Source organism: Ischnura elegans (genome assembly GCF_921293095.1).
Source record: "Ischnura elegans chromosome 13 unlocalized genomic scaffold, ioIscEleg1.1 SUPER_13_unloc_1, whole genome shotgun sequence".
Lineage (NCBI taxonomy): Eukaryota > Metazoa > Arthropoda > Insecta > Odonata > Coenagrionidae > Ischnura > Ischnura elegans.
In genome coordinates, this window is record NW_025791657.1 from 9381468 (window position 1) to 9395207 (window position 13740).

General features: G+C 38.0%; 1 protein-coding gene across 1 annotated transcript in view; it reads left to right on the forward strand.

The window, feature by feature from the left end:
• Positions 1–13740, forward strand: part of LOC124172040 (zinc finger protein 436-like) — a 34241-nt gene that overhangs the window by 2316 nt on the left and 18185 nt on the right. Inside the window, exons 2-6 of the mRNA XM_046551445.1 lie at positions 177–344; positions 1987–2106; positions 3356–3475; positions 9329–9463; positions 11624–11743. Coding sequence (XP_046407401.1) covers positions 177–344; positions 1987–2106; positions 3356–3475; positions 9329–9463; positions 11624–11743 — 663 coding nt within the window. The remainder of the gene's footprint in view (positions 1–176; positions 345–1986; positions 2107–3355; positions 3476–9328; positions 9464–11623; positions 11744–13740) is intronic.

Consider the following 13740-nt stretch of genomic DNA (forward strand, 5'->3'; position numbering starts at 1 on the left):
AATGTGGGATTTTCACGTATCTCTATTTATGAGTGATTTTTTCACAGGCACCTTTCAATTTTTATGCAATGGCATTGATGAGAATTCAAAAATCCTGTTTCATCAAGATAAAAAGCATTTCTGATTTGTTGATTTTGAAGGAGGTGAGTTGTTTATAAGTGTAATTCTCTCAGCAGAGTATTGAACGAGTGAAGGAAGCTGATAAAAATTTGGGGTCTTCTGCTGAAGCGAAGGACTGCATTCGAGATGCGATTGCAGGCTCTTCACAGATGGCATGCTCAGTCCAACCAACTGAAATATTCATTCCGGTGCCAGACTTCCATCTTCCCACTGCCAATATGTCGGTAAGTTTTATCATCATCCAGGGCTGTGGCAGATCCAGGACAGCGTCAAGGTGGAGGCTAAGTGGGGTTAAAAATACCAACAGTAGTGGGGGTTGGAAAAAATTACCATTCTATCTAGTGTAAAATGGGTACCCAAGGATAGCCCAACCCCCTACCCCCCTTCCCCCATAGATCCGCCACTGATCCAGGGTAAAACCTGTGTTGAAAGATTCATTCTATAATTTTTGTTGTAGTAATAATTACTTTGTATGATGAAAATGGGTTTGACTGGCGTAAGTATTGGCATTTCTTTGTGGAGACTTCTTTAGTATTTTGACCTTCACTTGTATGACAGAAGGCAAAAAGTCTAATCACGCTTATCCATTTACTCATAAGTCAATCTTTGCTGTACAACACTGCTAATGTTATGAATTAAATGCTGCTTATCCTATGCAGTAGGCCTATGGTGAACTCTCTCAATTCAACTTACAAGCCAGTAGTCTTTGCTGTAACACGGTTTGGTATCAAGATTGTTCTCTATTTGTTTAACCCTCTTAATGCGGCGCACCGATATATCGTTTTTTACCACTCGGCTGAAAAGTGCGGCACGCTGAAATATCGGCTTTTACGTTATTGTTGTTAAATTTGAGGACATTGAAGTAAAGAAACATATTTCAGTAAACATATAAAAATGTTATGATTATTGTCCAATTTAATCTCATTAAATTAAAAAAGAACCGCTTAAAGATATCTAAAAAATTAACTTTATAATGTTTATTTTTCCTAGTTGCTACATTTTATTAAAATACCCTCCACATTTTTTGACTCTACCCCAGGAAGTAGGATAGCTTTGAAAGGGTTAAGCAACCTTCTCTCTTGACTTCAGTTTAGTAACTTGCCTTATTACATGAATTGGAAAATCAAAGAAGAACACAGTTACCTATATAAACTTGAGGTAGTTAGCTCTACACTAATTATAACTTGGATTCTCTTCCACTGTGCAATATCAACTCAATTGATGTGCATGACTTTGAAATAGTCTGGGAAAAGTCATCATATGGTGCATTAGGGTGGTCTTTATTGTTCGAATTTCTTTCGGGACACCCCCTCATTTTATGCCAAATGGTGTAAAATCATACCCTGTAAAATGTTATTGCGATTGAATAATGGGAAAGGTTATATTGACGAATATTAAAGTTTATCTAAAGAATTTTATGGTTTTACGATGAGTGAGAATGATCAACAGATGTTGAGTGTATGCAACCCGCGTGTCACAAAAAATGTCTGCCTAGGGTGGGGCGCGCTCACTCTTGGGGACGTATCTCGGGAACCACTGGTCACATTTGGAAAATATTTTAGGAGAATCATGCCAAATGTCCACTGCGTCGTTAGTTACCATAGACAATCAGTTGAAAAATACTTGCGCCTTCTTAATACCATTCATATCCGAAAAACAGCCGAAAATACCAAAATATCTCAACTTTGAGTGTGATGCGGCATGTTTTCCCATTATCCAATTCCAACAACATTTTACAGGCTATGTTTTTACACCATTTGGCATAAAATGAGGGGGTGTCCCGAGAGAAATTCGAAAAATAATGGCGCATATATTTTATTATTATTATTTGGCTTTTATCGAGTGACACCCAGCATTTTCTTCTAGTTTCAGGTAAAAGAGGAGAACAAAGACCCCCTCAGAGAAGAAGATAATGAAGTGATGCATGGAACACTTTCAGATGGAATTGCATGTGATACCATAGACCCCTTGGGAACCAACGACTTAGTGAGTGAACACTCTTTCCTTGTCTACCTCACTTTTGTTGTGACGCAAATCCATTCCTCTGTTGAACGTCCCCAGTCTCACTTCTTAGAAACAAGCCACCTTTTACCTGAATTGATAAAAATTTAGTCCATTTCATCTAAGTTAGTGGCAAAAATCTCATGCATTGAGGCATTTGGCTGGTATTAGCAGACTCAGGTAAAAGAGAATAGGTACAGTAGATTCCGGTTAATTGGGACGTATCGAGAGTTGTGCACTTTGCCCCAATTAAGCGGCTGCCCCAATTAGCCAAACTCTCTTACGTATGGGCATAAAAACTTTTAAATTGTAGAAGAAAGACTAAAGAATGTTAATAATGCAATCTAAGTTTATTAAGTTATTAATTTGATTAATAAACCAAGGAGTTTTGTTAATTTATTATCATTTTTAAGAATTATAACATTTTTGTTAAAAATATTTTTCACAGCCTCGGGCGACGCTGAATGAATGTCTTTTACTAACAAGGGGAGACCACGAAACTTGCTCCGCCTTTTTCAATGCTGTATTTTTTATGGCCTTCGGAATGGTGAACACGTCCCTGAACTAGTAGTGGTTCCGTTGAATGGGCCTTAGTTTGGCTGTAATTAATTAATTTTCATGTGGCACTTTTCACAATCCGCATATAGTTCCATAATGTCACCCCATGAAGCAGGCGGGTCAGGTGGGGTAGTGGTTAGCGTATACAGCTACCACCCAGGGGTCCATGGTTCGGGTTCCATGATGGCTGTTTATTTTGTTGTCTTCATTATGATCATATGACGTCAACTTTTTCATTAATTTTAATTGCGACAAGCATAGACATGAGATTATTTTTTTATCATCATTATGGCGTTTAGGCATTTAAGCAGTGTCATTTCCAACGCGGAGATACAACGACTACACTAGCAAGGGTTGGTGTGTGCCAAAAAGTTAATTTTTTCATTGCTTATACTGATCACCTTCTACATTAAAAATGAAAACCACTCTTGCAAGAGCACATACCATTAAAGGCTGGCGGCTATCAACAACATACGTACAGACATAATTAATAAGGACACGATTATAAAATGCTATATTTCTCGAACACATGTAATTCACTTTACTCCAAAGGGAGTTTACTTACACAGTACCTTAGTGCCCAAAGTAACGGGTGGACCCATTTAACGGAATATAATGTATTATTTTCATCATTGTTCTTGGATTTAATCGAGTAATACCCAGCATTCTCTTCTAGTTTCATGTAAAAGAGGAGAACATGGACCCCCTAAGAGAAGAAAATAATGAAGTGCTGCATGGAACAGCTCCAGATGGAATTGCAAGTGTTGCCGTAGACCCATTGGCAAATGTTGATTTGGTGAGTGAATGCTCTTTCCTTATTTTGCTCAGTTTTTTGTGACCTAAATTCATTCCTCTGTTGAACATTGCCAGAACCACTCAATAGAAACAAACAACCCTTTCCCTCACTTGACAAAAAGTGAAAAAATACAGAGGAGCTGTGTTGAGAATGAACGAATCATTCCAAACGAACCACTCACTGTAATTAGCAAAATGGGTGCATTCTACCTCACTAGGTGCTCACATTTGCTCTCTGAGTGAGTGAGTGGTCTGACTTCATGGTACAGTTGGCCTTTTATTGAGAGTTGAGTCACCCTGCTCACTTTGGATCAGCACGGAGCAGAAGGGAGGGAAACAAGTGAGAGTCATGATGCCCACACTTGCATCCGGTACGCTCTCACTGAGTGATCCTGAGTTCATGATAAATGAGCAAGGTGCAGCTGAATGCACCTGATGATTTGAATCATGATCCCCTCATTTAACAGGCAATATGAACAATCATTCATCATGAGTGATTTATCCCAATCGTGTTCAGTTTGTTGTATTTGGTTGCATTGCCAGAGAATTGGATTTTTTGGACCCTGGCTGAGTTTACCAAAATAACTTCTTCTTATTGAAGGATTTAACTTCAACAAAGTCAAACTGCTGATATGGATTTTGTGATAACTGTGAACAGAAAATTATTAGGAAGACTTGGGGTTTTTCTTCAACCATCTTTATATGGGGTGTTGGAATGTTGACTACAGGCATCCCCCGAGTTACGTATGCCTCGACTTATGTAAATCCGTACTTACGTAAGTGATAACCGTATTTCAAGTGACTACGTTACTTTTCGAATGCGTGCACGTTAAAGTAGATATTCGCTCGTTTACCCAATGGCAGAAAAAATATAAAATTCTTATCCAGTTTTTTAGTGCTAAACAAAACAAAGTCGCTCATTTTTATCATTCCTCGAAAGAATTTTCATTAATTTCGGTAGAAAAATCACTTATAAATCCCAAGTCACCAATCGACGTGAAAATTTGCAGTTCTAGCATGGAAGTGGTTGCACTCACTCCAGTACGATACAGCTTGTTACACAGATACACACCCGAACTCCGACTTTCAACTATTTAAAAATTGTATCATTAAGTTTGGACATTTCCATCTGAGGAGTTAAAAGAAAATGGAGTGCGAGCAGAAATCTTTATTGTGGAAAAGAATTGGTTAGTACCCACGTAAAGGCATTGAAATTTCGAGTGTTGGCAATGAACGCTGCGAAAAAGTGCAGAAAAAGTTGACACACGATATTAATTGCGTACTTGGTTAATTGTCTCTGGTGACTGGCTTACCGTGTTTTTTATTATGCGAAGATTTTATTAAGCTGCATTTTCTCGTTCTATTATATTGTGTGCCAATGTAAATGAATACTGCGTTATTGAAAGCTTTTATGTACTATTTCATTGCAAGTTAATGACGGGAGTTGGCTGAATAAGAGCTCAATTTTAATTAGCTTCGTGCATTTGAAATACTCTCCGAGGTTTCCTGCAAAGTAAATATTCAAATGATGATATTTTGACATCATTTTATTGAGATATGAGAGAAAGAAAGTATGTTTGCGTGCGTGAAAATTTGAGTGTACGTGCATGTGAATGTATCTAAGAATGTAGTGATTTACTGGTATTTTTGTGTGTTATTAGCTCGTAATCCTTGACACCCCTCCTACGTGTATTAACTGTGACAGTGAAATGATCAGATTCATCAATCAACGTAATATATAAAAGGCAGAAGGTATAATGATTAAAGGTAAGTAGACAATGCAGACTATAGGTCCTTAGATTGCAGTATAACATAATGAATCAATTTAAGTACAGTAGACTCTCGTTAATACGAACAACATTATTACGAAGTTCTCGTTTTTACGAAGCAAATCGTTGGTCCCGAGCAAAAGGCCTATCCAAGCTATCGGAAAAGAAACATTATTACGAAATTTTCGTATTTACGAAATTACAAACCAAAGTCCCGGTCATGGCGGTTACAAAATGAACTTTATTACGAAGATCCACGCATAAGCTGTGGCATTCAGATGGATATTCACTACGCTAAGTTTTAATAATCACGCCACGTTTAAGTTGCCCGCGTGTACTGTGACCAAGAGCGTCATTTATGGTCACTTCTTCACCATTCACGCAACGTCATATAACAAGCTTCATTCCTGAGGAATCATTGTGACAGACTCATTACAGCTGGTTAATTTGATGCACAGTTAGTTCTCTTCCTACGCACATTCGATTTACGAACTTTCAGCATTCAAAAATTTCAATTTTCGAATTTGGCGTCTTTTGATTTAGCCGTTGCTATGCCGTGCGGTGTAGAGGAAATCGTACTCTGGGCATAATCTGAACAACATATCATTCATTCCGGTGTGAAGTTAGGAACTGTTCAGCGTTTCGCCCGTTCTTTGCCGCGGAGAGCGATTTTTTTCGGCTCTGGCTGCGTTGCACGGCTATTTAGATCAATTCGTCACATTCGTGAGTTAGCGCAAGATTGTTGTGAAGTGTTGCATTCTGCAGGATAACCGTAATCCTCGATGCCTTGCATATAGCACGACCGGCCCCATGACGGCACAATAAGAGGTGCGGATAACCCTTCGCCAGCGCGGTTTGCAGCCAATTGCTGCCCCACAAGCGCACCTCACACCATCGCCTAGTCATACAACGTTGTCAGATGCATACAGAGCTGCGAAATAAGCCTGATCCACTAAAACATGCCCTTTCTTCGAAACCCCAAAACAAGTGATTCTTCCACTGGTTCCTTCACGCTCGTCGTCCTTTCCGTCTCCTCTCTTCACGAAGGCCTTTATAGGCGTTTCACTTTCTCACCTGGCAACGCTGCCCCGACCTAGACTATTCTCCCTGTCATCGGACAGCTCTCGGCGGCCGGACCGTAGGTTTATCAACTGAGGAACAAGGTATTGGAACGCATCTAGTTCGTAAATCGGACTTACTGTACTCGGGAGGATATCAGCCCTTGATTACGTCATGCCGCATGCCGAAACTGGAACGAATTTTCCTGATTATGTATATATTTCGGCGTAATTTAATCGCATATATCTAATACGGTTTTTTTCGACGATTCCTAAAAGAAACGTTCATACGAACTTCGTTATTACGAACCTCTAAATTTTCGGTCCCGTGGAATTCGTAATATCGAGGGTCTACTATATTCAGTTTAGTAATGTAGCGTTGAGATACCGTTGAATACACGCGATCGGTCTATTCGGGGAATAATGTTACGCATTTTGATTGGCAATGCTCGAGATGCAGCTCTCAGACTATATTAATGTTTATTGATTTTGTATCTAATAACTTAAGAATACGTGGAAGAGTTCATGAATATGGCAGTGAATTGAATGAAACTTCACCGAGGATTTACCACGCATTTCTCCGCTTAGAATTCCCACCCGATCCCCTCCCCACTGATTGAAATCTCTGAAGCAGTAATGCAGAATGTTCAACTTACGTAAATTTCGACTTATGCAGAGTCTACCAGAACGCATCTCTTACGTATCTCGGGGGATGCCTGTCTACAGGTTGATTGCCAAAACGAATCAATTAATATTTCTGTGGAAGTATTTTAACTTAGTTGGGCGAACATTTGACTTCGATTTAAATAGAACGCACCGGTTTACTTGAATGGATGAACCCAACATTTTGTGCTCTGCACGAGCATGTTCACAATAATTCTTGTTCTTTAACTATCCTCATCGTCTGTCCAATATATCAAAGAATATGGCTCATTTCACTACTTTCCCGCTTGGCAAATTTGATTAGGAAAAACACTTTTATCAGCCCACCCTACTGTCCATTGCCCTTCTCCCTGTCCTTCTGTGCTTAGAATATTTTTTTATTAGGCCTAAGCATCTCGTGATGTGGCCAATTTAGTTGTCTTCCTTTTAGAGGTTTTAGAAGGGCTGTTTATTCTTCCACTCTCCTTTTCAATTTCTCATTACTTTCTCAGTCCATGTGATTTATCACCATCATAATTGTGAACTTGTTAGAGATTAGCATAGCTTTGTTTTGTAAAATTATTATATTTTTCCTATTGAGTATATTAGAGAGTATACTCCCTAGCAAGGAAAGTCATCAAAAATTTTTGGGAGGATATGCCTTCAGTAACATTTACAATATTTTTTGGATCAAATAACATTTTAGTTAATTTAGTAATTGCTATTTTGTATCTGCGTGGAAAACACACAAAAACAACCTTCTACATCAAGTTCTTTAGAAAGTACTAAGTATATCCATGTTACAAAGATATGAATTAACACAGAAATGGCTTGCATTTTCATGGGCTTGTAAGTTTGAGTGGAAGAGGAATATTCATGGATATAATTAACTGTATGAAATAATAAATAATGGGAAGGATTTTTAAATACTATAGGAGGTGAACTTCAGGCAAGGCGAGACAAAAAGCTTATGAGTACATTCTTTTGTCCATCTTCAGTGGTCTCATGTAAAAGAAGAGGGTTTATCATTATTTTTAAAGAGGTTATTGTTATTATTTTTCCTTTACTGACAAGGAGAGACCATTAACCATGCTCTGCCTTTTTCAATGCTGTATTTTTTATTGCCTTAAGAATGGTGAACATATATCTGAACTAGTGGTGGTTCCCTTGAATGGGCCTTAGTTTGGTTGTGATTAAATTAATTAGTTTGCATGCAGTACTTTTAACAAGCCTTATACAATTCCAAGACATCGCTTCAATTGCAGGTAGGCTTGTTGGTATACTGGATAGCGTCGTCGACTTCCACGTTGAGGGACAGGGTTCGAGGCTTCACCACGGCAGTACATTTTGTAATTTTCATCTTGATCATGAGGCAGCTAATATTTCATTAATTGAAATTGCAGCAAGCATAGGCAAAAGAAATTTTAGCATTTAGGTATTTAGGCAGTGTCATTTCAAACGTGGAGATATGACGACTATAGTACCAAGGGTGAGAGTGTGCTAGAAAGTTTTTTGTACTGCTTATACCGGTCAACTTCCAAATTAAAAATGAAAACAACTTCTTGCAAGAGCACATGCCATTAAAGCTCATAACAGGCAGCAATATGTATGCAGATGTAATTAATAATAACATGAAACGAATATAAATTGCCATATCTCCTGAATAATTGTAACTCACATTACTCTACTGGGAGTTTACCTACAAAGTACCTATATACTAAAAAAACCATTCGAAAATATCATTTCAATTAACAAATAGGATGAAATAAAAGTTGATTATTTAAAATAAACAAATATGCTTGTGCTCCCTGCTTCCCAATATATTCCGTACTCCAACCCGCATAATATCGAGAACCACCTGCAAATGTCACTTCTTGAAAAAAAGCTACTGCTATTACTCCCCACTAGTCTTTTGGTATGTTTTTGAGGAGGGTAGCAAGTTTATTCTCCTTATGTCCTCCTTCGAAATTACACTGCTTAAATACTAAAAGGCCATTATGAGGATAAAAAAATTCTCTCATGCTAATGCTTGCTGTGATTAAAATCAATGAAAATTCATCGCTGTCTGATCAATATTGAGATTACAAATTAATCTGCTGTGGCAAAGCCTCAAACCCTGGCCCTTAGGGTGTGAGTGGACAACTTTATCCACTATATCAACTGACCTACTGGCAATAGAAGTGCTATTTTGGAATGATATAAGTCTTGCTAAAAGTACTGCATGCAAATTAATTAATTACAGCCAAACTGAGGCCCATTCAAAGTAACCACTACCGGTTGAGATATGTGTTTGGCATTCCGAATGCCATAAAAATGTGATATTGATAAAGGCTGAGCAAGGTACGCGGTGTTTCCTTATAAATGACTCGCAGCATTCTCTTCTAGTTTCGCGTGAAAGAGGAGTACAAAGAGCACTTACAGAGTGCTCTGTGCAGTACAGAGAGTCATTCTGCACTGCACACACCAGATCCTGCTAAAATTTTGAGTGATGTCACCGACCCACTAGCAACTGATAAATTGGTGAGTGTACTCTTGCCTTGTCTAGTGCAGTTTTGCTGTAAGGCAGATTCACTCTTTGGTGGAATATATTCCCAACACCACTCACAAGGAGACAAACCAAGACTGATGTTCGGGATCTGAATGCCTATTTTATATTCTAAAACTATGTAGGTAATGTAGAAAAAGGGTCATGGATTTCTTCCAGATAGGCCCAGGTTCGAGACAAATTCTCATGTTAACACGTTGCGTACGGATGACAAGAATTCTTGTAATTACTTTCCCGAACATTCCGGATGGATGACGAAGATTTAGGCAAGTCAACCTAAACAATTTTAAAGTGTATAAGTATTCATTAGTACGTTTTCAGTTGTTGTTTGTTATTCATAATGAATTGATACATCATAACGTTTGATTGGGTAAAGTTTTATTCTAAAAATTAGCTTTTTAAACCATGTTTAAACCAAAGGCATTACATCCTAATAGGCACATATTTCCAAATTGGCGTTCCTAGGAATTTAAATACCCCGGTACGTAACCTGTTAAAACCGCGAATAAGCCGTGAATTTCGTCTACCATGAACTAACCTGGAAATAGCTGTGAATTTTATTCTGATACCTTAAAATCCTCTCAAACTTGATTGTGGAACTACAATTGACAATTCAAAAGAAAAATCGATATGTCGACCATGTTTCAAGGTCATTAACTCTCAAATAATGTCCACACATTTGTCTGCACATGTACATTCGAAGCACAATTATTGGTCCGTGTGTCATGACGAGAGACAGACCTTAAGCCTGTCATTGGAAGACTGCTAACCAAAGTGATCATTAACCCTGACGAGAAATCAGACACCTCTTCACTTCCCTGTCACCCTCCATTTTCCCACTCTCAACATTTATCAGGCTCTAAATTTTGCTAACGATAGGCGACATAAAAAGGAGTACTTTCATTGCTGCGTTTGCATTGCCGGCGTTTACAGTGTTGGTAAATTTTTAGTAAGCGTGCAGTCGGTGATTTTTATGTGATCAATATTTATTCTTAGAAATAAAAAAAAACAGACTGTGAATTTGACAAAATATAGACGGTGTAAACCTGGAGAAAACCGTGAATTTTATAATTCAGTTAGAGTGGGAACCCTGTTGTATTCTGAAACTATATTGTTAATGTAGAAAAAGGGTCATGGATTTCTTCTACAGTCCTGGGTTTGAAAGAGATTCTCATGTTAAGATTTCGTGCACCACCTTGAGTAATCGATCCCTCTCAGCTACCTTGTTGGCCGAGTGCTCACCCCTTCCAGTGTCTTATGCAGCTTGGGTCATGTTTGAGTCCCGATGTAGAAGTATTTTATTCCTCTTTTGCACCCTTCGGAAATATTCCATTGTAAAATATTAAATTGAACTATTCCATTGAAAAATATTAAGTTGAACTATTCAATTGAAAAAAATTCAGGTGAAAAATATTCAATTTAAAAAAATCCAATTGAAGTTTGTCACTTTTCAATGGAATGGTTCAACTGTAAATACAGTAGATTCCGGTTAATAGGGACGTATCGGGACTTGTGCACTTGGTCCCAATTAAGCGGCTGCCCCAATGAGGCGAACTATCCTGTATATGGGCATAAACAAACGTTGAAATGATGGAAAGAAGACTAAAGAAATTTTTTAATGCAGTATAAGTTTATTAAACTATTAATTTGATTGATAAATCAGCGAGTTTAATTTAATTTAATTTTTTTAAATTATAACAATTTAGTTAAAAATATTTTTCACAGCCTCGGACGACACTGAATGAATGTCTTTTATTAATTCCTTTTAAAGAAAAGTCCTATCATCTTGCGGATAATGTAACAACAAGAGCTTTCAAAATAGGGCAAAAATAGGAACATTTTTGAAAAAAAAGTGTAGATTAAAGGAGGAAAATAAAAAAATAGTATTCTGAAAACAAAAAATTTTAATTTTGTCTCGAGAATATAGTAAAAGTCATGGCCCAATAAAGCGGCATACTGTCCCAATTAAGCGGAAAATACTCTGGGATATTCCACTATTGGGTTCAGTTTTTCAAGATCTGCCCCAATTAAGTGGTTGCCCCGAGAAACCAGTGGACCCATTTAACGGAATATACTGTATTATTTTCATCATTATACTTGGATTTAATCGAGTAACACCCTGCATTTTCTTCTAGTTTTATGTAAAAGAGGAGAACAATGAACCCCTAAGAGAAGAAAATAATGAATTGCTGCATGGAACAGCTCTGGATGGAATTGCCTGTGCTGGCGTAGACCCACTGGCAAACGATGATTTGGTGAGTGAACACTCTTTCCTTTATTTTGCTCAATTTTTTATGACCTAAATTCATTCCTCTGTTGAACATTGCCAATAAAGCAGCATACTGTCCCAATTAAGCGGAGAATACTCTGGGATATTCCTCTATAGGGTTCTGTGTTTCAAGATCTGCCCCAATTAAGCGGCTGCCCCAAGTAACCGGTGGACCCATTAAATGGAATCTACTCTGTTATTTGAATTTTTAAAATTATTAAATTTTCTATTAAAAAAATTACAAAGTCATCCAATATGGTAAACTTGTTAGGTAGGATGTACTCAACTCTTTTCCTGCGATTGACAAAAATGGCAGCAGTCGTTTTTTGACTTGGGAGACTATGGTGGCAAATTTACGCCGGAGATTTTTATATGCAGGAGAACGAATGCAGAAAAAAAATACTTACCCTTGCTCTCTCCCTTTTATGGTGGTTGTGGATTCGTGAAATCTAAGTTTCAGGACCTAACAAAGTGGGACGTAGACCATACCCTCGAATTCTGGGAGCAGGCTCTTGGACCCCTCGTCTTATATCACCCCTCTTTGTGGTAAGGGACTGGGGTCATACAATTGTGCATCCAGTCATTTTGCAAAATAAATACTTGTTTTTTCTCGAAAAATCTAAGTGAGAATAGAATTTTTTGTCTTTTGAGCAGCATCTACAACTTTTAAACGTAGTTGTATGAGAAATGATCTCTGCATTTCTTCAGGGTTTTCTTCCGCGTCAGCTTGTTTGTGGACTACAGTTTCACTGGCTATCCTGCCAGCGTCTTCAGGTCGAAGGTGTCGGCTGTTGGTTTCTGCCTCGCTTATATACTGTAGGCTGGATGGGAGCTGCACTGTGATTGGCCGTCTGACTGGGCACTTCTCTCTGATTGGCTCTCTCTTTGATCACTCTTTTCCAGGCGCTGTGAAGGAAGTATCCATCTTCTCTGTTGAAATTCAAAGGTGTTTTTTGAATTTCAATTGCTTCCCTGATTTGTCTAGGGAAGTATCGGCACTCCTTAACTAAAAGTTTCTTCTCCTCAAATTAGATGTCGTGGCCAAGTTCCGACCATGCATGTTCGGCTCTACGGGGTTCTAACATTGTATGATAAATATTTACTTACATCTCAATTCCAGTATAAACATCAACATAGAAATTTTTGCTGCATTAAATGGGTCAATATTAATGGTAGAGCTTTGTTCAAATTTGACCATTCTCTGAATAAAATGTGAACTCCAACCCTCTTGCCCATTTTTTGTAAGTATAGTGATTTTTCAGCCCCAAAAAAACTCAGTTGAAGGTCCTCAGTACGCAGGGCCCCTGAGGCATGGGTTCCCCTAGTTAAGAGTAACTAAATTTTAGCATGTGAATATTTAACCTCATTTTTATCATTTTGAGCCTAGGAAAACATAATTTATCTCAATTCGGAAAAATAACGGCCAGCCTATGGTTGCATATGCTGTGTATTCTTGAATATGTGTGTATTTCTCCAGGTTTTCCTTGGACCAAAAGGGATGCCATGTTGTTCTGTTTTCTCAAAGCTTTACTTTGTTGACAGTGATGTGTTACTTCCCTAAACGATTGCCTCGTTTCAAATGTATGCCATTACTTCTTCTAGCAAAGGAATATGACTTGGGTAGCAGTTAGACAGTACTTAAGATAGTGGGTTGGTAGTATTACAGTGAAACCTGTATTAAGCGACCACTGACGGTTCCACTGAAAAATGGTCGTTAAGAGGGGTGGTCATTCAAAGGGGGTGCGGGTGTGTTTCTGACTGCATAATTTCAAGGGAGCAGATGTAAAAAAGATAGGTAACTACTGAGTTCACGCTTTACTTTAAGCAACATAAATCGCGTTTTATTCAGTGTTAATTTTTAATTGCTGGTAAATTTTACACATTTAGTAATTTAATTAATATTAAATATTTTCTCACTACAAAGTAATGTAGTATATCTACATCTACATCTGCATAATACCCCGCAAGCCGCCTAAAAGGCGT